Consider the following 25639-nt stretch of genomic DNA (forward strand, 5'->3'; position numbering starts at 1 on the left):
GTTATTACATGATACAAGGGTAGTAAAAGTCTAGGAGTTATTTTTAATTTTAAAAGAGTGTTACCAATTTACATGTCTAAGCCAAATGTTGGGTAGACCGAGATACATTTGCAATGAATTTCTCACTGTATTATCATTTTGTCACCAGTGCTCTTGAGAGAGGAACTATAGTTTACAGTTGAAGGCTAGGGTATGGTCTATACACTCATACTTGTTGCCATAGAGCCCCTGATCACTATACACCAGCTGTGTGACATCAGAAAACCTACTGATATTTGCATCCGGAATCTGGGAGCACTCAGTTCAACAGCTGAGATGGTAAAGATGGGAAGAAATGAGCAATAAGCAAATATGAAGTCCCCAAAGAATGTTCTATGTTGCTGTTATTATTATCGTTCTGTCATGTTATTATTTTTTACAATGGCATAACTTTCCATTCTCTTAGCATGAAATTACAGTAAAATATGATATAAATAAGAATAATAACCAAGGCCCTGGCCAGATAGCTCAGATATTTAGAGCGGTGTCCCAACATGTCATGGTTGTTTTGGATTCGATCCCTGGTCAGGGCACATAAGGAACAACCAATGAATGCATAAATGGGTGTGAATAAATCAATTTCTCTCTCTCTCTCTCTTTCTTCCTAAAGATCAATACATTTTTAAAACTTAAAAAAATAATAACTTTAAAAACTTTACTTAGTTGTCATTATTAATAAGGGAGAACATAAATATTTACTATGGTCCCAACTCATTTCTCAAGACAGAATTTAGCAACCCCTTTTCAGTCTATGCATATGACAAGAATAATTAAAAGGCAGTTCTCGAAAATTAATCAGAATAATGATGAAATGTTTGATAAAATAACAAGAAGAGAAAAATAAAGTAATGTACTTATTTATGTCCCCTACCCCAAATTATCTACCATCATTTCATGGTCAACCAAACCACTCTAAAAATATTCCCAGCTAACCATTATTGACTAGTTGTCTGAAGAACCCTTGCTCTATAAACATGACAATAAGGCTCTATTCTCTGCTTTTAAGGTAAATGCATATATGTATTTTTATTTTTACCACCAGCTGGGGAGAAATCATGGAAAGCTATGGTTCCTTTTTAATGATGCCATATGTAACAGAATTGAAAGTTTGACTTATGCACCAAAAATGGAGATGCTACCTAGTCAAGTTTCCAGTCACAGTTTTATATTAATAGATTTTCAATTTGCTTCTTTCATTAAAGCTAACAGGTCTGAACTACAGACAGGAGAGGAGAAAGAGATATAGGTGGTTGGGACTATCATTATGTGCTCAACTGATTCAAAAGGCTTTGACTATGTAACAAATGCATTAATTTTTTTTTCAATTTTTTTTTTTCAGAAGTTAGAAACGGGGAGGCAGTCAGACAGACTCCCGCATGCGCCCAACCGGGATCCACCCGGGACGCCCACCAGGGGGCGATGCTCTGCCCATCTGGGGCGTTGCTCTGTTGCAACCAGAGCCATTCCAGCACCTGAGGCAGAGGCCATAGAGCCATTCTCAGCGCCCAGGCCAACTTTGCTCCAATGGAGCCTTGGCTGCAGGAGGGGAAGAGAGAGAGACAGAGAGGAAGGAGAGGGGGAGGGGTGGAGAAGCAGATGGGTGCTTCTCCTGTGTGCCCTGGCCGGGAATCGAACCCAGGACTCCTGCACGCCAGGCTGACACTCTACCACTGAGCCAACCGGCCAGCGCACAAATGCATTAATTTTTAAATATTCCAGTTGGTTATATGGTCAAAATATTTTAGCAAAGGCTTTATTTATAAGCACAAATCATTTTGGTTAAACAGAGATACATCGCAAGTCAACCAAAAAAAATGCTAGATAATTTATAATAAAAATAACAAAAATTTGACTAGATATTTATTTCCTAGTATAGACAACTCACTCAAATCTCTTTTTAAATTGGCATACTGGCAACCTTGGTGAAACAGAACCATTCTGGTTCAAAGTTTCCCCCTGAGGTGAACATCCTTGAAGAGCTGAGATTTATATAGGTCCTTTGTCTTCTGGAAATTGCCATCAAGAAATATTAATTGTGGCAGCTACAGACTATAACACACAGGCTTGATGAGTTGTGACTTTTTAAATTACAACTAGTGCGTATCAAAGGAACCCAGATTAATAGCTCTATGCTACCCTCTTAATCAGTCCTCACTGTGTGCCAAATAGTCATTTATTATTTCATCAAAATCTTGTGAATTTTAAGGGTTTGTACTTCTTTTTATTGATTTTAGAGAGAGAGAAAGGAGAAGAAGGGGAGAGAAGGAGGGTGCAAGGGAGAGAAGGGAAGAAGGGAAGGAGGGAGGGAGAGAGGTGGGAGAGAGGTGAGAGAGAGAGAGAGAGAGAGAGAGAAAAACACTGATGTGTTGTTCCACATATTTATGCATTCATTGGTTGAATCTTGTATGTGCCCTGACCAGGGTTCAAACCCACAATCTTGGTGTACTGGGAAGATGCTCTAACTGACTGAGTTACTCAGCCAGGGACTGTACTTATTTCTTTATGATAAAAAGTCACACAAGAATCATCATTCATTCACTCATTTAGTTTTTCTATTAAATGGACATAAATTCATGAATTACAAATATTTTACTTCTACATTGGAAATTGCTACTCATTTTTTAAAACACTTGGAGATGTTTTCCTCTTTAGATTTAATTAGAAGCATGAGCTACATATTGCCTCTTGCTGACTATAAACAAACTATTTAAGTGTTCTTATATAAATAACCACTTTAACATTTGCAGGACTCTTAAAGATGTAACTTCTAGAAAAAAAAAATAACTATTCAGTGTTGATTTAGAGACTACAGATAGGAAAGAACCATCGGAACAATCTTTGGAAGTGACTTAAAACAGAGAGTGGTTAGCAGACATTCAGCAAAAGTATTTGTTGAATAACTAGAAAACACCTGACATTGTTATAAGCAAGCAAATGGGTGTTTAAGAGTTCTTTGTGGCCCTGGCCAGTTGGCTCAGCGGTAGAGCGTCGGCCTAGCGTGCGGAGGATCCGGGTTCGATTCCCGGCCAGGGCACACAGGAGAAGCGCCCATTTGCTTCTCCACCCCTCCGCCGCGCTTTCCTCTCTGTCTCTCTCTTCCCCTCCCGCAGCCAAGGCTCCATTGGAGCAAAGATGGCCCGGGCGCTGGGGATGGCTCTGTGGCCTCTGCCTCAGGCGCTAGAGTGGCTCTGGTCGCAACATGGCGACGCCCCGGAGGGGCAGAGCATTGCCCCCTGGTGGGCAGAGCGTTGCCCCTGGTGGGCATGCCGGGTGGATCCCGGTCGGGCGCATGCGGGAGTCTGTCTGACTGTCTCTCCCTGTTTCCAGCTTCAGAAAAATGAAAAAAAAAAAAAAAAAAAAAGAGTTCTTTGTAAATCATACTCCTTGAGGGCCCAAGAAATAGCTGGGTTTCCTGTCGCTCCTTCAGACTTTTGCTAGGTTTACTTAATACCAGGGGTTTCCAGTGCTTCTCTTAGAGTCAGCAGAATTTCTTCTCTCTTCTCCGAGTCGTTTGCTTATTCACTGATTCATTCAGCCAACATTAGGTAACTCTTTTTTGTCATGAGATGTGCTAGGCATCTGTGACTTAGGTCAGGAGGAGAAAGGCTTATGTTTCAATAAAAGTTCACTGTGTTTTATTGCTCCTTAGTCTTTTGAATCATAAACAGAAGAAGAGTAGCGGTGTGGTATGAAAAAAAGAACAAGAGCTTTAAACCAAAGAACAAAGATTTTAGAGCTTGAAACCGAGTTCCCATCATGGCCATTCCAATTAGTAGTTCTGTGGTTGATACAAACCACTTAAGAATTAGCCACAATGTCTATAAAATTTCTAATTTAGGACTAGCCATAATTACTTTATAAAATGGTAACCTTGAAAAAATATATATTTTATTTAACTAGAAGAGATATTTGACACTACTGAATATTTTGAAAACTCTTGTGAAAAATCAAGTATATCCTTCCATCATTTCAGGGATGAGCAATTAACTGCACAGAAGAAATAATTAGTTATCTGAATTAATTTAGGTATTCCATTATATTTTTAAAATTCTCTTTAAAGTTTATAACAAACATGAAAATGGTTTGTCCAAATCATTATATTTTTTAGATATAATAGAAACCACAGGGCAATACATGTCACAAATTTTGGCTTGAAAAATGAGCAAACATCATATATCCCACTATAAATACAGTTAGTTCCACAGAGAGAGACTATTCCTCCAAAGATACTCATCACCACAATCTAGACCAGAGGTCTCAAACTCGCGGCCCGTGGGCCGCATGCAGCCCGCCGAACAATTTTGTGCGGCCCGCAGACTAATCCACGAAGTTCAAAATATTTTGGATAAAATTAAGTAAGCCTAGGGGCCTACTTGTATTTTTCATTTCTCTAGCATCGTAGCTAGATATTAGCTTAGTTAACAGCAGTTGTGATGCGAACTACAGTTTCTGATCGTTTTGTGACAATGAGTAAACTGCATGTACGATTGTGCTTGTTGTACTGATTTTTTTTTGTTTTCAACTGCAGTGAGAAAAGTGTTGCGTAACAGTTGCCTTTTGTAGACCTAGTGCGGCCCGCCAAACGGCTGTGATCTTGCTCTGCGGCCCACATGCTGAGTTGAGTTTGAGACCCCTGATCTAGACACTATTAAAAATTAAGGAAAAAGAAAAGGCACAGTTTACCTCCCACCCCACTCCCATCTTCTGCATCCACCATCAATGCCAGAAAGATCTTCAATATCAATACTGGGAAACTAAGGTTGTGTTTAGAACGATAAATACTACTACACCAAAATTATTAGGGATTCTGTTTCATTAAAGCCCCAAATTAGAAAGGAATTTTTATATTTAGACAGGCAATTCTTTACCTGCAGAAAAGTTTATGAAATATTATACTGTATTCCTGCCACACAATCCCACACTAAGGGTCTTGAGCCAACCAGAGCAAGACCATTCCATGGCTCCATGCTTTTCAGCCTACTCTCCTTGCCAACTATGAATCCCTCCTACTCCAATCCATTTAACCCTTGAAAGCTCCCACTAATCCAAGAAAGCACTAGTCAAACAATACTTGATGAGGCCTATCCTGGAAGCCCTCAAGAAAAGTTCATACTTTCACCCTCTTTATGTCTAACAACATCTGTTTTCTAGAACATTAAGTATCACTTCTATTACGTTCCCTAAGAGCAAGTCAGTTCTGAATTCCAAGTGCTTGTCCCTGTGCCTGGTATATGTATTCAGTTAATATTTTTAAATGAATGACTAACTTTCTTGACTCCTCCACACAAATTCACAAGTTTTTATAGCCAAACATATTAAATAGCAAGCAGACATGGTATAGTTCAAAATTGACAGAATTATTATGGTTTAAACCTGGTGCTTAAATAACTATGACTATTAAAAGCCACAACTTTACATTTCTGCAGCCTAGCTAAATAACGTGCTTCTTCTCTAATGCAGCTTAGGCGTGGTGACCGTACAGGAATGTTTAGAAAAATTTGCTAATATCTGTGCACATTCCAGGTAAAGAGAAAGTGCCATTATTGAGGACATCAGTAACTTTCAGGAACACTTGAGTCACCATTTCAACCAAAAAACAATAATGAATACTTATTATCTTGTAATCAAAACACAATAATGTGTACTTACTATAATGCCTTCACATTATTTAAAGGGGTTCTTTAAAAGCAATCTCATCGACCATTCGCTTTGCCATATGAGAACAATAGGTACAAAATAGAAATTTCCTTTGCTGTTGTCAATGCATATACAAGGCTATAGTGCCACTAACAGAGCTATGATAAAAAAAAAAGAATTCTTTATTGCAGATCAGTGGATACGATCATATGCTATATAGTAAGGTTGAGAACTTTATGTATTATGCAAGTTACTAGGTTACCTTGGTAAACAGATAAATTCATATTTGATGTAATAGTAACGTCTACAGTGTGTCCGTCAAGTCATGGTGCACTTTTGACCGGTCACAGGAAAGCAACAAAAGATGATAGAAATGTGAAATCTGCACCAAATAAAAGGAAAACTCTCCCAGTTTCATGCCTATTCAGTGCAGTTCGATGTGGGCTCACACACAGATTTTTTAGGGCTCCTTAGGTAGCTATCCCGTATAGCCTCTACAGACTCGTCACTGACTGATGGCCTACCAGAATGGGGTTTCTCCACCAAACTGCCGGTTTCCTTCAACTGCTTATCCCACCGAGTAATGTTATTCCTATGTGGTGGCGCTTCGTTATAAACACGCTGATATTCACGTTTTACCTTGGTCACGGATTCAAATTTAGTGAGCCACAGAACACACTGAACTTTCCTCTGTACCATCCACATCTCGACTGGCATGGCCGTGGGCTGCTCCGCTGTATACACGGTGTTACATCATCATCTGCGCATGCGCACATGCTGCCACATCATCCTACAGAAACTGGGAGAGTTTTCCTTTTATTTGGTGCAGATTTCATATTTCTATCATCTTTTGTTGCTTTCCTGTGACCAGTCACAAGTGCACCATGACTTTATGGACACACTGTATTATCCTATTAGAGTCCCTTAAGAGAGTAAAAATGTTTGTTAAGTTGCAAATATAGGCAAACAGAATTTTTAACACTAAACTCACTATATTTCTTAATACTTTTTTTAGTATTACTGCTAATTAACACAAAATATCTACATAAACACCCAAGTTTTAAGGTAAGTAAACATTTCTGCTTTTTTCTATAAATTGTATAGATATATGAGTGTATATTTTTTATTTTTAATGTACAACTCTGAAATATGGGTAGAATTTTCCTTGGTATCTCAAATATATTTATTTTTAATGTATTTTTTTTACAGAGACAGAGAGTCAGATAGAGGGATAGATAGGGACAGACAGACAGGAACGGAGAGAGATGAGAAGCATCAATCATCAGTTTTTCGTTATGACACCGTAGTTGTTCATTGATTGCTTTCTCATATGTGCCTTGACCGCGGGCCTTCAGCAGACTGAGTAACCCCTTGCTCGAGCCAGTGCCCTTGGGTCCATGCTAGTGAGCTTTTCTTTTTTGCTCAAGCCAGATGAGCCCGCGCTCAAGCTGGCAACCCCGGGAGTCTCGAACCTGGATCTTCCGCATCCCAGTCCGATGCTCTATCCACTGCGCCACCGCCTGGTCAGGCTTTAATGCATTTTCTTAATAATAGAAAATTTCTATCATTTTTCCTGGGCCTTTTTTCAATAGAGAAATGAAACTCAAATGAGAAATTAAGTGCTGGCCAAATGGCTAAGTGGTTAGAGCATCATCCCAATTAGCCAAGGTTGTGGGTTCGATCCCCAGCCAGGGTACATATAATAATCAACCAATGAATGCATAAATAAGTGGAAAAACAAATTAATGTCTCTCTTCCCCCCTTATTCTCTCTCTCTAATATATATATATATATATATATATATATATATATTAGAGAGAGAGAGAGAGAGAGAGAGAGAGAGAGAGAAATGGAAGTATGCATGATACACAGGACAGCACAAACTCACCAAAACTTTGCTTATTGAAACATTGCCCTATTATTTTCTTCAGTTTTAAATACATTAACAGAATTTTCTCCTTGGGGATTTATAAGTAGTAAATTTCACATACACACAAAGAAACACTTATAAAATTTCTGATTATATAGTTGTTCTCTTTTACTTTCTACTAAATAAAATATCCAAAAAGTCATCCATTACCCATAGGAGAAAATCTACAGCCTTGCCAGTGAGCACTCATTAACACAACCTGATTCTTCCTTAAGGTCGAGACATTTCCAAGGACTATTTTTTTAATTTCACAGAATAAATATTTTTTAAACCCATACCCAAAAGAAAGCTTATAATTTGTTGTATTTCTTGCTTAACTAAATTTTAAAAGTTCTTTGCTTAGAAAAAAAGTAGCACAATGCAATGTGTATCCGTAAATCTATATTTCAATCACTCTCTACATTTTGTAGAGAAACTGAAAACAACCAATTAGTTGAGTTTTTAATGCGAGAGGGCAAAATATACATATTATGAGACAGAAAAGTCATTTACTCTACCATAAAATGAGATTGACAGGCCAATGTTCCAAAGTCAGCTAGCTCCTCTGAACTAAGAATGCTTCGTGGTGCCATGTGTAACAGGGATTCTGCAGTCCAAAGAAGTTTGGAATATGTCTGTTCCATGAAGTTAAATAGGTAGTGAAGGACTTCTCAGAGCATTTAAAATGCTAATTAATGTCCATTCTAAATCACGTCATATGTTATAACAAACTTTTCCAAAACTACTTAATATAAAAATCTTTTTGTTTTACTCTTTTTTCCTTTTTTTGCAGGGAGAAAATGCCTGGACCATTGATGGATATACCTATATAACTAAAATTTGGTCTCTTTGTAAGTTATATTTTTAATCAATAATAATAAAATTACTAAAATCAAATTTAACCAAGGAGGTAAAAAAGACCTATACTTGGAGAACTATAACACATTGAAGAAGATACAAATAAATGGAAAGATATACCATAATCATGAATAGGAAGAATTAATATCATTAAAATGTCCATACTACCCAAAACAATCTATAGATTCAAGGAAACCCCTATCAAAATACCAATAGTATAGTACAACCATTATGGAAGAAAGTATGGTGGTTCCTCAAAAAACTGAAAATAGAACTACCTTATGACCCAGCAATCCCTCTACTGGGTATATACCCCCAAAACTCAGAAACATTGATATGTAAAGACACATGCAGCCCCATGTTCATTACAGCATTGTTCACAGTGGCCAAGACATGGAAACAACCAAAAAGCCCTTCAATAGATGACTGGATAAAGAAGATGTGGCACATATACACTATGGAATACTACTCAGCCATAAGAAATGATGACATCGGATCATTTACAACAAAATGGTGGGATCTTGATAACATTATACGAAATGAAATAAGTAAATCAGAAAAAACCAAGAACTGCATTATTCCATACGTAGGTGGGACATAAAAACGAGACTAAGAGACATTGACAAGAGTGTGGTGGTTACGAGGTGGGGGGAGGGAGAGGGGGAGAAGCACAAAGAAAACTAGATAGAAGGTGATGGAGGACAATCTGACTTTGGGTGATGGGTATGCAACATAATTGAATGACAAGATAACCTGGACATGTTTTCTTTGAACATATATACCTGATTTACTGATGTCACCCTAGTAAAACTAATAAAAAAATCAGATAATGCCAAAAAAAAAATAGCAATAGCATTTTTAACAGAATTAGAACAACTAATTCTAAAATTTATATGGAACCACAAAAAGCCCTGATTAACCAAGAGATCTTGAGGAAAGAAGAACGAAGTTGGAAGTATCACACTACCTGATATCAAACTATACTACTAGGCCATAGAAATCAAAACAGCATGGTACTGGCATAAAAACAGACACATGGAACAGAACAGAGAACCCAGAAATAAACACATGTCTACATGATCTATAACAAAGGGGGCAAGAATATACAATGTGGTAAAGACAGTCTCTTCAATAAATTCTGTGGGGAAAGGGGACAGACACATATAAAATAATAAAACTAGATCACATTCTTACACCCTATATAAGAATAAACTAAAAATGTATTGAAGAGTTAAATATAAGACCTGAAACCATAAAATTTCTAGGGGAAAACATAGGCAGTAAACTCTTTGACATTGCTCTTAGTAATATTTTTGGATATATATTCTCAGGCAAGGAAAACAACAATCAAGAAATAAACAAATGGGACTACATCAAACTAAGGAGGCTTTGCACAGCGAAAGAAGCCATCAACAAAAAAACAACCACCACCAACTGAATGGCAGAAGGTATTTGCCAATGATACAATTAGGTCTTCATATATCTTTTCTTCTTATTTATATTCTTTCCTAGCTCTGTAGTGATATTCAGGTCCCCAAACCACACAATTTTTGGAGCTTTGATGGGAGGTTCCTTTATACTTTTTACCTTTGTTTTACATTTACATTTCAGTTTTACATTTGGAGTTGTTTCCATCGACATTTGTTTTCTAATTTGCCACTTTCATAGAAAGAAGTACCCACCTGAATGCTTCAAGATACTCAATATCTCCCATGGGGGGATCAAGGCCACCTGTCCAGGCAATATTTATATTGTATCCTTCTCCAAGGCCTGCTCCGACCTAGGAAGAGAAAAACCACACCACAGTGGGTAGAGGAGGGCACAGGGAAGAAAGCAAGAAGAGAGGAAAACAAACACATGTGAGCTCTTGAAATAAACATCAAACAACATGTCAAATCAGCCCACCCTTGCTTGACAACCAGTGCTCTGGGTTATGCACTTGTTCTGCACTGGTTCTTGCTCCCGTGGGACAATTCAGTAATCTCGTGTAATTTAAAACACCAGCAAAGGACAAGAAAATTATGGGTAATCATGCAATGCAATTACCTGAAAGATACAAATAAAAGTGGGGCTCTAAAGAAATAAACCGAACCTCATTTGGGGCTCCACTGCCAGGGAAAAAGTTCCCTTCATCATAGCGATGGAGTGAAATATACAGGATGCTGGGGTCAGCATAAAAGGCCTGCTGTGTACCATTGCCATGGTGAACATCCTACAGGGAAAAGAAAACAGATGACAAACACAGTCATGTCTAACTCTGTGCCGAGACAACTTTTCTGATTTTGAGTTCCCTGTCTTTCCACCCCACCCTCCTTCTCATTTTCTGTCCTCTCCCCGGGTCCTCTTTCTCTCTCCCCTTCAACGGGCTTCTACACCACCCCCTTTACTTCCTGGACTTTCAGGCAAATTACCCTTTAATGCACTCATTTTTTAAACTGGCTTCTAAAAATCAGGAAACCACAGCGAACATGCCCTGGAGACTCCAGATGAGCAGTCATTGAGAAAGCCCAGTCCTTTGGTCCAATTAGATATTTATACACCGGCCCTTTGTACTCTTTGCTTCAGTGATGGGATCTCGCATCCTGTTTTATGGAGGAATTTTATGACTTATTAACTGCCAACAGTTCATAACCCCTCAGGCTTAATTAACTAGCCTCATTGGCCTCTGAAGAAAGACTAATGTTTAAACTACAAACTAGTATTTTGCAGAAGGATCTATGGCTTACAGAGCATTTTCACAATTCTTGACAGAACACTAAACATACGTGTACGCATTGATTTGCCAAGTCCCACCATTAAGGTCAAAGGCTTTGCAACCAGCTGAGTAAATTGGCTTTCTTGAAGCGTTCAGTTCAGTTAGCAATCCCTCAGCAGTTAGGATCACTTCAAAAGGGATGCCAGATGCAAAAAGGACTTCATACTTTATTTTGGTAAAATCGTGATGGCAAGTCAAAGACACAGGAGCATGAGCTCATTAGCTATTAAATCATTTGGTCTCAAGCAGAAAGATGGCATGGGGTTTTATGCAATCTTGTCCAATCTGTCTAATTTTAATATTAGATCATGGCTTCCTTCCCAGCCGCCTTCCTCCTTCTTCTTTCTTTCCCTCTTCCAAAAAAACACCACTCCCTCTTCCAAAAAAACAAAAAAAAAAAACAAAAAACAAAACCTTGTTATTTTAATGAATAAAAATATTCTTCAGACATTTATAAATGATAATGATTCAAAACTTAACAGTTCTTTTTTCTAATTGTTTTATGATATATATATATACACATATATATATGCTGGAATTGTAAAAGATATGGAAAAAATAAAACTAACAGCATTTTCTAAAATGTCTTCACTGAAAGATCTCAATATATATCCTAATATCTTCGGAACAAAAATAAAATAGATGACTCTTAAAAGTGAACGATCTTATATTTGTATTCATTATACTATCGCCGCTATATGTGTGACGTGTAGTTTCAGATTCTCATAAAAATTTTTAGTCACTTCTAACCATATCTTTACAGAGTACTCTTTATCAGTAAGAATCACACTATTTCCAACAATGATTCCTACAGTTTTGGGGTCAGGCACTACATTAAATACCTTGTATAGCTTATTCAACAATCATGAGATGTACATGGTATGATCCCTATGGTATTTTAAATTAGTAAATTTAAAATTTACAATTTTTTAAAGAGTAAACTGAGACTCAGAGTTTTCAATAATTTACTAAGGCTATCTAAAGGATAAGTTCAAGACTGCTTCTTGAAACCACATCTTACTCCAAAGGCTAAACTCATAACCATTATATTGTTAACTTACATTCATTATCTCTTTGATCCTCTAAGCAAACCTGTGAAGTAAGATTGGTGGTCATTATTACTCCTTGTTGAAATTTATATAACTTGTCTGCACTTCAACCTCCAGCTCAGAACTTCCTCACTAGACATCACCAAAGCCTGCCTTTGGTGGGTTTTGAAAGCCTGCCCTGAGCTTGCTATCCATAGCGTAGACATATACTAATCTTCTCTCCCTTTTATATAGTACATGAATCCAAAATTAATTAGGAATTACAACATATTGGGGAAGATGTGCATCAGTCCAGAGACTTGTTCCAGTTCAAGGCATACTCATCAGGAGAAAAAAAAATTGCTTACTGAAAATATGTCAATTTTTGGATTTCTGAACGTTCAAAGAAAAGTAAAGAGAGATAGCAAAACTATTTTCCCTTATGTAAAGAAAAATGAAACAATTTAAGCCACAGTGCCTTTTGAGGTTGCTACTGGATACCTAGTGGATGAACAAACAAAATTCTCTGAAACATTACAGACAAGGACTAGTTTGCATTTCTAAGACATGACAGAATTTTCAGTCGGCATCGTAAGAAAAAATGTTTCTCTGGACCTAAATGCAGCTCCACTTTGAAAAACAAAAAATACATTGCCTGGATTACTTTTATTTCTTTAGTGATATGGAAGAGTTTATTTAAGAATGTCAAATAAAATAGGATTCTTTGTCTTAGATATAGAACTATTTGTTTCTGAAAATTGTGTTGGGTGCTTATCATTGAATACATTTCTGAATAAGAAATTAAAAGCCTTGTCCACAGCACAGTACTGTTTCAATTTTTCATTAAAATACACAAATCCATTCTAAAAATACTTAGATAATTCTTGATTCCATATTCATAATCACAAAATATTTATAAATAAAGGTAAGACTAAATACAAATTTTGTTTTGCTCAACAAGTTTATAACCTTGAAAATAGATATGTATATGTATTTTTTCAGCTTTCTCTGATGCAAAATAATCATACAAAGTACTTAATGTTCAAGGATGGCATTAATGGAGGCATGGCAAGAAAATATACTGTACTAAAAAATCATTGGTGATTATGAGGAAGTACTACAATAATAAAATTAATTGAATTATTAAATGCCTCAAAAAAGACCTTGTATATAAGATTTTCTGGGAAATGCTGAAAAATCATTTCAAATTTAACTGCTCAAAACTATACTGCTGAAGTTCATTCTATATAAGGATTTAGAGCCAATTATGTCTTTATTAAAATAGCTTTAAATAAATCATGTATACCAGCTAAAGTCATCACTTATAATAATTCAGTATAGGCACTTGTGACAATTCTTTGGTCAAGTGTAGAGCTTGATCAAAAATGAATATGCCTCAAATCTGACATTTGAAGTGACTTTTCTTTTATGAAGAAAGCCCGAAACATATTATTTTCAACTGAAAGTCACATTAAATAAAAGCTACCTGAGTCATGTAGGCAAATCTTATTTCCTGAACAGGTTTCTTACCCTGAATGCAATGACCAGTCTCCTGGGAGTTCAGAAGCGAGTGCACCTGCCCCCTCTGCTCGCCAGTCTGAGTGTCTTTGGGATCTTCCCCAGGAGGACTGGAACGAGTAAGCCCCACAGATCAACTAGAATCATTCCTGCCTGAAGTACTCAATGCCTCTGAATTTGGCTGTGGCCTCCCAAAGGAGGTGAGTGAGAGCTTTGGCTATTTACTCAGCACGTAAAAATGCTGAACCTAGCTGCTGGACAGTGGTGTAGCTTTGCCTTCTGTTGGCCCAAGAATTTGTGGAGCTAGTTCACACAGACTAGCTAAAATTAGTGACTTCGGATATTCGGGAATGACGTTCTTTTGCCATTGAAGAAACCTTCACCTCTTCTCCTTTGCTGACTTGCGGGATAGACCTGTCAGCCAGGGAGAACGGATGTCTCAGAGCCACGTGGCACTTTAAAACTTCCTTCTCGGCAGCTGGAAGGAACAGGGGAATTTCCTCAAAGTATCCCTGCAGCTGCAGAACTTGGACGCCTTGAAAGTAAGAATATGCAGGCTGGTGGTGATCTCAGAGGCAACCCTTTGGACAGAACTTCATATAGTTAGAGAATTTGAAACAAATCTTCTCCTCTACTACAGCCTGCTGGGAAATCGGTATACTTTATGACTGTAAATGGAGCAAACTCTTAGTCAAAGGCTAGTAATCTTACAGGACACCCCTTGCAGTTACCAAGCAACTTATTTTATGTAGAATTATCTCCAACAGTCTTTTTTTCTTATATTAATCTACAAAAACGACACTTCACAAATTCTCCAAGGTGCAAAATATCCATCTATCATAAGCTAGGCATTTAAGCTTTCAAGTCTATTGCACAATTCATTACTTTAGAGTTTGGATGTCACAAATGTGTTTTCATAGGGACTCAATGGTTATTGATCATCCTCAAAGAACCATTGTATGGTAGCAGAGGAAATTCCTTAGAAGTGTAAAAGATTCTTCAGGATAGGATGAACAATTTACCAATCTTCTTCCCCCATAATTTTGACAAATTTAGAAACTGTAGAAAAATTGTCCCACAATGCTATCCTTCCTTCAAGTTTTTGCCTTATCTAACAGAACTTACAGTACTAGAAGCATATTCAGTCATTTACATATGCAACCCAATAATTTTAATGATTTAAAACATCATTTGAGAGGTACGTGGGGAAAATGGGTGCCAGTGTCCTCCTTTTTGTTAGGTTTTAAGACCCTGCTGCTGTAGTATATCTAGGTCTTCAACACATTTCTTTAATGGTGAACTCTGACCTATACTGAAACTTAAGCATGGTTGGAAAATAGATGGGAAGTTGGCTTTCCATGTCTCAGCAGCAACGGGGCGCAGGAAGGCTACAACACTGTACATGGAAACCATCCACTCCTACCAAGCACTAGAAAAGTTTATCGCTATTTCATTCCTTTTATCCTCGCTTTAACTGGACTTAGTATTTCTTCACCTGGCTTTGTTTGTGCTCCCCACCCTTTGGTGCGCCTGCTTCACCGAATCGGAGGGCTGGATGCGGAGGCCACGACTTACCAATAAGATTTAATTATGAGTGCAGATATGAACAAGATTTAGACTATTAAGCCTTGCACTTCAAAAAAAAACTTTTAACATATTTTACCTTTAAATCTTTTATCACCTGCAAAAATTAATTAAGTGCAGATGGAGCAGGTTCGCTTTGGATGCCAGGGTTCATTTCCTGTCTATGCTTTGTCAGACAACCTATTACACCTCCTCGTGAACTGGAGCTCCGCAAACCGAAAACGGGGCTCATAAATCACCAGTCAGCTCGCGCTCGCTCGCCCTTTCCTGGGCTGGTCCTTTTGGATGGGGCAGATCTCCAGCTCATTATTCATGAATATACTATAGACAACATGCCAAGTGTCATCTGCATTTAAACAAACCATTTGTTAAACAAATTATAACTCCATTGTGTAAGAATGCATCATGTTAAAATGCAGGACTAATCTAATGCCTCTGACTTTTAATCACCCAGGGTCCCCGCCGGGAGTCATCCCAAACTGGCATACACGATCTGAAATCTTTTCAGAAAGAATGACATGCTGACTTGTTTTAATAATACCACTGTTGCACAACAAGCAACATGATTGCTAACCAAGGGAAGTGGCCAATTGGTTACCAAAGCAACGGCATTCTTTCCAGCACATCTGACTGTTTCAAGTCTATATTCTGTAGGGAAAAGTAAATTCAGGTTCTGTTGGGTTATTTTAACTGTGGAAGTATCAATTCATTTAAGGATCATAAAAGTTGCCCTGATCTGCGCCTTCTTCTCATTAAATTGCAGTTAACACCATGAAAGTGAAACGTGAATGTTTATGGCTTCAGAACTGCAATCCTGAATTTAATGAGTTTCCACATTCAAAGGAAACGCACCCTTCAGTTGTTTGCAAGTGCTAAAAGCAGGACAACCTAACAGAGAAATACAAATCCACTCCCTTTTATCTAGAGTCACTGAAAATGCAGCTCTGGCCAGGAATACATACCAGATCTACAATCAATATCTTGCTTATATTTAGTTGGTCTCGCAAGTATTTGGCGGTAATTGCAACTGAATTAAAAAAGCAGAACCCCCTGCGGAATAGAGAAGAACAGAGAAATAAGAAAGCAAATCAGCCGGGAAAACCATTATAAATAATGTTCAGAGCATTTTAAAAAATGCTATATGATCTCTGAAGCCATAAATCTGCTTCTGGGAGTACCTTGCAAGATTTTTCACTCCATCTGCTAACAATTAGAGGCTTCAGAGACATGCACGGGGCAGGTGACTGCCAGGAACCGTGGCGCTTGGAGATGGGCAACAGTCCCTGGTACTTACATGGCTGTGGATTCTTCAGCGTGATGGCCTGGGGGCCTCACAACAGCAAATCCATTCTGTAAGAACAAGATATGTTTCCAGCGATCAGAGAGGGAGGATTGCTTGGATCTCCGTGTACTAACAGAGCATCAGGCACACACAAAAAGACTGAAGTCTATGGAGGCTTCAGAGCTGGTTTTCTTGCCCCATTACCATTGCATAGCATGAACAGAAACAATACAAATGATCCCATTTTCTCAGATTGTGCCTCAAAAAGAAGGCTCCCACAGAGGGAAGGGAACAACAGGAATCGGGGGGCTGTACCTAGCTGGCAAATGTGTGCATCAGCTGTTATAATTTATTTTCAAGAACTCCTTATTTTAAGACACCAGCATCCTACAGAGGGAGAAGAAATTCACTCTTTGTGCAGGTTTGGGTCAAAGTTCGAAAAAACCAGGGAAGATCCAAAGTGAAAATTCTTTCGCTGGATTCCCTCAATGGTTATTTCCACTCCAGTGTCAGCAAAATGATAAATTTACACGCACACACTCACATCCACACAAAAGAAACCCCGGAAAGGTGAAAAAGAGAACAATGGAAAGCCCATATTTCTTCCAGTCTATAAATTTAGCTTGGATGACTGCCAAAACTTGCAACTTTATTGGATTCCCTAAGTCAATTTCTAGCCTATGTTCTGGAATTTTATAAAGAATTCCAGGGCTGAGTAGCAATCGGATCTATCCATGATCAAGGAATGCCTTAACCTCCAGATTAGTTGGAATGCATCACGGAAAGCTGCAGTTACTCCAGGATGAAGGCAGGGAACTATAAATCCTCACAAAACCAGCATGCTCTCCGAAAGTTGGGTTGCTTGACGTGAAAAAAAAAAAATCATTTATCAGATAGTTCACACCACCTTTCACTTAACTATGATCCAAATAACATGCTCAAAAGACAATGCTTCTTTAATACACAATCCTAAAACTTTTGAAATAATTTTTATATACCTGTGAATATATTTTTCCAAATCTTACTACAAACACAAAGATAATATCAAGAAAAAAAAATGTACTCTGTTCCCTAGGGATTTAAATATACATTTTTCTAGATTGTTATGGTAATGAACCCACAAGGGGTTAATTTATTGCCTATTTTTGTTGAGCACATACATAATGACCTCAGAAACAAATTAGAACACAACTAACATAATATCAATTTAACTCTATGAATGATGTTAAATATATTCTCTATTCTTATTATTAAAGTACTTACTATCTCTCTGATAAATATAAGGAATATTTTAAAAAACTAAAGGACTTCTAAAAATGGAGAATTTAGTAACAATTCAGATAAGTGCAATATATTTTATTGAGAAAACAGGATAAAAATAACAACAAATATACATATAAAACAATATAATTAACGTGACAATTTGTTATAATTAGATTAACATTAATCGCGATTTTTTACAATTTAATTTTAAATGCTATGTTTTGGCTGTAGCTGGGAGGTTCAGTGGATAAAAGGTCAACCCCATGCACCAGAGGTCACAAGTTCAAACCCCAATGTCAGGGCAGGTGGGAGAAGCAATCAATGAGTACACAACTAAATAGAAATGAAGTGAAACGAGTTTGTGCTTCTCTCTCTCTTTCTCCCTTCCCCCCCCTCTCTCTTTGTCCCTTCTTCTCACTCTCTCTCAAATCAATGAAAAAAATAAAATAAAATACTATGTTTTATGGGTAAAGGGCATGGCTAGACAATACAAAGAAGAAAACATCCAGTGACCAATAACTATAAGAAAAAATATTCAACTTCTTTTTGTAATCAAATAAAAGTAGATGAAGAGCCCAATAGAAAGACATTTGTCCAACCAGGAAACTAAGAATTTTATAAAATACCCTAAGCTGATAACGGAGTTGCGCCTTATACACTCATAACTGCTGACCCTGTAGGTGGGTCATTTATTATTGTCTTTCTGGAAAATAATCCACTGCTATGTATCTAGAGCCTTTCAAAATACTTATATACTCTTTGAATATATCAGTAATATAAGAATAAATAATCCACTTAAAGGATTTTTGCCCTAAAGGTGTTATTAGCTATGTAGACAAGTATTTATGTACAAGATGTTTTATTTACCGTAGGAAAAATTGGAATTAGTTAATAATAGGAAAACGTTTATGAGTTATGATACATCTGTAGCACAGAATATTACACAGTCATTAAAATTTTATTCCTGAAATATTTACCATTTTAGGAGTATTAGTATTAAAAATAATATATACAGTATGATATATATGTGATGGTAGTATGTAGGTTATTTTTATTATTTCATGTCTATTCCAAATGATTTTACATTATTTCATAATGAAAAAAAACAAAAAAAGAGAAAGTGGAGGGGTAGATTTTAATGGGTCTTAGAGAAAGCACTGTATTCAAAAAGGCAGAAAAATGGTTATTAGAGGGTATTCTGGGCAGGAGGAAAAGCATGACCCTGACACAGAAGAAAGGATGTTGGAAAATATTATGTATAGGAAATCAGCCTAAATAGATCGTGTGGAGGAACAAAATGGAAATGAAATCACATAGGTAATTAGCTAGATTATAGAGGACAAAAAGTCAAATCAGATTTGAATTCCATCTTCCTTTTTTCTCCGACAGGCAAATTCCTTGAACAAAGAAAGGATTTGCCTTTCACTGTATAATCTTCCATTGCAACCCCCATCATTCTGCCAAGCTGCTTCTGCCACTGATGTGAGGGTGAAAAGCATCTTCTTCTTGCCCCTAACAAGCATTGTCTCGGTCACCATGGTCCACCCAGACCTTCCATTGGGTTCTCAGAAGGGGCCCACTTCTCTGCATTGCTCAGGTCTTTCCCGAATGCCCCCTTTCCTGAGCCAGATTGGCCAGGTGGCTTCTCCCTGAATCTGATGCCTCACAGACCTGCCCGCAGCACCAGATGGGAGCTGGTGTCCTCCCCGGTCCTCACCGCAGCTCTGAGAGCAGAAATCCCACTGCACCCACCCACTCCCACAATATTCTCTTATAAAAAAGGATCAGATCATCCAGAAAGTGAGAAGATAGAACACGATACAATGAGAGACGGAGTCCTGGGCCATTCCACTCCACTTCCCACCTGCTCCATTAGAGGAGGTGTTAGTCCTCCTAACATCTGCCGCAGCACCTGCAGCTGGGATCCCAGCTCCTCCCACTGTCACTATCAGGATTTTCTCACTAACATGTTAAATCCATATTACAACCCCCAGTTATATACATATTTCATTAAGATTTAAACAGTCTTAAGTTTCTGCCACCTTTAAAATAAAATTAGACATTAACCAAGATAATACAAATATATACATATACACAAAAATTATATGTCCATTCTTAGTCCCATTGATCTCTCCAACTACCACACTTTTATTCTTCCTGTTTAACAACCAAAATTATTGAAAGGGTGGTCTACCTTGCTTTCTCCTTTCTCCTTTTCCTCACCTTTGTTTCGATCACCAATCACTACTCTCTCTTCCACATCCATCAGTCTACTAAAACAGTTCTACTGAGGATGCCAGTGGTCTCCATGTCACTAAATCCAATGACATTTTTATGGTCTCAGCTTATTTGGTTTCTCATTAGATTTCAATACTGTTAGCTACACCTTACATTTTAAAACTCTATTCTCTTGGCTTCTGTGACTTCACACATTTCTGGTTTCCTTATCTCTCTTTCCAGTTCTTAATCAGCCTCCCTTGAAGGCTCATACTCAGCCTGCGGATTAAACACTGACATTCCTCAAGGTCTGGTCTTAGACTTCTCCTCTGCACTTTCTGGCCCCTCTCCCGGGGCAATGGCACCACCCTTATGTATTCAGTTACCACCCATCATCAGATACTTCACAGCTTTCTATTCCCACTGAGCACCAGACCAAATATCAGCCCATGGGCATGTATCATATCAACACCCGGATATCTCAAGGTCCCTTCAATTTCAATACATCCAAGATCAAACTCCTCATCTTCTCCCAGCCTTCTCTCACTTACCAATGTCACCACGATTCATCCAGTGTCGGGAGTCAGGAACCATTGATCCTGAATGTCTCTCTCCCCAGCTTCCTCCACCTCATTTTAATTCATGACCAATTGCTGGTGATTTTGCTTCCAAATACCACTCAAATCTATTCACTTACATCTATCTATAATATCCACTGCTTGAATATTTTGCCTTCTGAATTTCCACCTTTCTCTCCATCACTCCTCCAGTAATTATTCTTCGTGATTGCAATAGTCACATAGAACTCCATTCAACACTCTTTCTCCATACTCTGACTTCTTGTATTCAACAAATTTGTCTTCTGTTTACAGTCATACTCCTAGACATTGCCATGACCAGTAAGACATCTCTTCCATAATCTCAATTCCGAACATAATCATCTCCGACTATCCTATTTTCCAGTGAATACCTCAAGTGCACTGAGACTTCTAATCAATAGACCTTCTTAACTTTTGCTGTCATTTCTGCCACCTCCATGTTCATTTCCCTCCTTATCTGGACTTCAGGGTCCATGATACTCACTCCCTTCTATGCACTTTCAGACACCTGTCCCTCTGCCCCTCCAACATCCCCTCTGGTCTTTTAGTCTGCTCGGGCTACCATAACAAAATACCACAGGCTGGATGGCTTAAAAACAACAGAAGTTTATTTCACTAATGCTGGAAGCTAGAAACTGAGACTGAGGTCTGACAGGGCTCGGTTTCTGATGGGAGCACTCTCCTGGGTTGCAAGTGTCTGTCCTTTTCCTAGGACCCTCAAGTAGCCTTTCCCCTGACGGACATGCGCGACCAGTGAGGGTGGGGGTGGGGGGAACACTACAGTGTCTCTTCCTCTTTTTATAAAACACCAGCTCTGTCAGAGTGAGGTCGCACCTTAATGACCCTTTCTACAAATATAGTCACATTGGGAATTAAATCTTCAATGTATTAATTTGGGTGGGTACGTCACACTTCCAGTCACTTTATCCCTTTCTTCCTTCCACACATTCCTGTGGTAATATTACAACACTGATTAAGTGAAACTCACATCAGCTCTGTTCCTGCACCTAAGTGTATATATAGAAGGACTGCAACTGGCCTCCCTTTAAAGTCATGATTACCAACCTCAGTAGGCTCTTCAGGACATCCAATAATTGTACTACATTTGATAGTGAATTAATTCTCTTTCAGAAGAGCATTTCTATTTTCTTTTTTCCAATCTCCATTAACCCCTCCCTGTCATTCTTTGCCCCTTGCTGATGACTTTGCTTCTTATTCCGTTTGGAAAATAGAAGCAATTAGAATAAAATTTTGTTATCCTTCCTTAATAAAGTCTACTCATCTCTACCCACCATGCCCTGATCTTATCTAAGAGCTATGACCATATTTTTTGCTCCATAAGACACACTTTTTCCCCAAAAGTGGAGGGGAAAATGCCTGTGCATCTTATGGAGTGAATGTTTATTTTTTTAGCTGCTGCAGGTTCCCGGACAACTAGAAGAGTATTTGAACATAAAAGACTCTTCTCATTTGTTAATAACAGTGCTAATGGTTGTTAATACTGTTGTTGAGTTTACATAGTTGAAATATTATTGTGTATATTTTATTAAATTTTTCCCCCAAAGTGAGAAGCAGGGAGGCAGACAGACAGACAGACTTCCTCATGCACCTGACTGGGACCCACTCGGCATGCCCACTAAGGGGCGATGCTCTGCCCATCTGGGGCGTTACTCCATTGCAACCAGAGCTATTCCAGCACCTGAGGTGGAGGCCATGGAGCCATCCTAAGTGCCCAGGTCAACATTTGCTCCAGTGGAGCCTTGGCTGCAGGAGGGGAAGAGAGAAATAGAAAAAAAGGAGAGGGGTAAGGGTGGAGAAGCAGATGGGCGCTTCTCCTGTGTGCCCTGACTGAGAATCAAACCCCGGGACTTCCACACGCTGGGCCAACGCTCCACCACTGAGCCAATCAGTCAGGGCCTATTAAATATTTTAACACACCATTCGGTTCAGAATATTTTTTTTCTTATTTTCCTCCTCAAAACCCTAGGTGCATCTTATGATCAGGTGCATCTTATGGAGAGAAAAATACAGTAATTCCCCTGCATATTTAATCCCACCCACTCTGACCTATTCAAGGATATCCTACCTATAGTTGTACTCTTTCTCTGATAGCATCAGTTTTTTCCTATATTCAATCATTTTCCCCAGAGTAAAAACATATATATGTACATCCTTTTAATAAAAACAAATCAAAATAACAGTATCATACAAGGTTGGACAAAAGTAGGTTTACAGTTGTCTGTATGGAAAATAATATAATTAATAAATAATAGTACAGTGTTTTGCATACTCACAACTAGAAATCTACTTTTTCCCTACCCTGTATTATAATGCTATAATGTAATATATAATACATAAAAATTTTATTTGCACATAATATAATAAATAATAAGCTCGAATATTTTTTAAATCATTTAATCCTAACAATGTCTAAGTGGTAGGTAAAGATGATCTTATCCCCATTTCATAAGTGAAAAAGTCCAGTCATAGAAAGATTAAAGAATTTACTTAAGGTCCTAACTAGCAAGTGGCAGTGCTGGGACTCTGTCCCAGACAGGCTGGCACCACGCACAGGTGCATTTAATAAAAACAAGCAATTAAGACTAGCCACAGTGCACATGGCCTCTGCCCACCTCTTAAGCTTCTTGCGCACCATCCGCTTCATTTTCTTCCCTCCAGCCATGCTGGTCTGTTCGTTCCTCCAGAGGCCCTTGTGTCCACTGGCCACAGGCCTTTGCATGTACTCCTAGCTCAGTGAAGAATGTCTTCTACTTACCTGTCCCCTCCCTGTCCCTGGATAACACCTCCTTGGCCACCCATTCCAGTATCAGCATCACTTCCCCAGGGAAACCATCCCTGAGCCTAGGAGGTCACAGTCAGGTTCTTCTGTTTACGCTCTTAAGGATCTGCCAGCGCTTATTTCAGAGAATGTGTCCTGGTTTGTACTGATCTACTGCTTGGGGTGATTGATTGATTATTATGGATTATTGTGATTTATGACTAATGTCCACACCCCTAATCGGCACAGTGGGGTCACCAGCTTATGGCTTGGTTCATCATTTTATCATCTGTACTACATAGTGCCTGGCGCATAGCCAGCGACCTGTAAACAATGATACAATAAATTTGGGACTAGATACTATTTGGGCTCGTATTCCTGTGGCCATTCTTTGCTCTGACCTTGGCTGCCTTCCTTCTCTCAAGAGTCTCAGCTTTTGCAAGCCTGTGTGTGTGTGTGTGTGTGTGTGTGTGTGTGTGTGTGTGTGTGTGTGTGGAAGGTTGCCTATAAGACTTGATAGCATCTTCTTTCTTAGAAAGACATAAAACATTCTATTCTTTACTACAGTTAATGGAGTCTTTTTTTTATTTTATTTATTAAATTTAATGCAGTGACATTGATAAATCAGGGTACATATGTTCCAAGAAAACATCTCTAGATTATTTTGACATTTGATTGTGCTGTATACCCCTCCCCCAAAGTTAAATTGTCTTCTGTCACCTTCTATCTGGTTTTCTTTGTGCCCCTCCCCTCCCCCAACCCCTCTCTCCTTCTTCACCCCATCCCCCCTCCCCCCACCCCCCACCCTTGTTGCCATCACATTCTTGTTCATGTCTCTGAGTCTCATTTTTATGTCCCTTCTATGTATGGATTCATATAGTTCTTAGTTTTTTTTCTGATTTACTTATTTCACTCCGTATAATGTTATCAAGGTCCATCCATGTTATTGTAAATGATCCGATGTCATCATTTCTTATGGCTGAGTAGTACTCCATAGTATATATGTACCAAAACTTTTTAATCCACTCGTCCTCTGATGGACACTTGGGTTGTTTCCAGATCTCCGCTATTGTGAACAATGCTGCCACAAACATGGGGGTGCATTTCTCCTTTTCGAGCCGTTCTATGGTGTCCTTGGGGTATATTCCTAAAAGTGGGATAGCTGGGTCAAAAGGCATTTCGATTTTCAGTTTTTTGAGGAATCTCCATACTGTTTTCCACAGAGGCTGCACCAGTCTGCATTCCCACCAGCAGTGCAGGAGGGTTCCCTTTTCTCCACATCCTCGCCAGCACTTACTCTGTGTTGTTTTGTTGATGAGCACCATTCTGACTGGTGTGAGGTGATATCTCATTGTGGTTTTAATTTGCATTTCTCTAATGATTAGTGATGTTGAACATTTTTTCATATGCCTGTTGGCCATCTGTATGTCCTCTTTGGAGAAGTGTCTATTCATCTCTTTTGCCCATTTTTGGATTGGATTGTTTGTCTTCCTGGTGTTGAGATTTACAAGTTCTTTATAAATTTTGGTTATTAACCCCTTATGAGACGTATTGTCAAATATGTTCTCCCATTGTGTAGTTTGTCTTTTTATTCTGTTCTTGTTGTCTTTAGCTGTGCAAAAGCTTTTTAGTTTGATATAGTCCCATTTGTTTATCCTGTCTTTTATTTCACTTCTCCATGGAGATAAATCAGCAAATATATTGCTGCGAGAGATGTCGGAGAGCTTACTGCCTATGTTTTCTTCTAAGATGCTTATAGTTTCACGGCCTACATTTAAGTCTTTTATCCATTTTGAGTTTATTTTTGTGAGTAGTGTAAGCTGGTGATCTAGTTTCATTTTTTTGCAGGTAGCTGTCCAATTTTCCCAATACCATTTGTTAAAGAGGCTGTCTTTACTCCATTGTATTTCCTTGCCTCCTTTGTCAAATATCAGTTGTCCATAGAACTGTGGGTTTATTTCTGGGTTCTCTGTTCTGTTCCATTGATCTATATGCCTGTTCTTATGCCAGTACCAGGCTGTTTTGAGTACAATGGCCTTGTAGTATAACTTGATATCAGGAAGTGTGATACCTCCCACTTTATTCTTCTTTTTTAAGATTGCTGAGGCTATTCGTGTTCTCTTTTGGTTCCATATAAATTTTTGAAATATGTGTTCTACATCTTTGAAGTA

The 25639-nt window shown here is 38.3% G+C and overlaps 1 protein-coding gene across 2 annotated transcripts in view; it reads right to left on the reverse strand.

Annotated features, from left to right (window-relative positions):
• HDAC9 (histone deacetylase 9) overlaps positions 1 to 25639 on the reverse strand; it is a 1019027-nt gene that overhangs the window by 241610 nt on the left and 751778 nt on the right. For both annotated transcript variants that reach the window (XM_066354134.1, XM_066354133.1), the window contains exons 19-22: positions 16623 to 16678; positions 16291 to 16378; positions 10536 to 10655; positions 10126 to 10223 (exon numbers count right to left, since the gene is read on the reverse strand). In XM_066354134.1, coding sequence (XP_066210231.1) covers positions 10126 to 10223; positions 10536 to 10655; positions 16291 to 16378; positions 16623 to 16678 — 362 coding nt within the window. The remainder of the gene's footprint in view (positions 1 to 10125; positions 10224 to 10535; positions 10656 to 16290; positions 16379 to 16622; positions 16679 to 25639) is intronic.

The sequence above is a fragment of the Saccopteryx leptura genome, chromosome 12 (assembly GCF_036850995.1).
Source record: "Saccopteryx leptura isolate mSacLep1 chromosome 12, mSacLep1_pri_phased_curated, whole genome shotgun sequence".
Classification (NCBI taxonomy): Eukaryota; Metazoa; Chordata; class Mammalia; order Chiroptera; family Emballonuridae; genus Saccopteryx; species Saccopteryx leptura.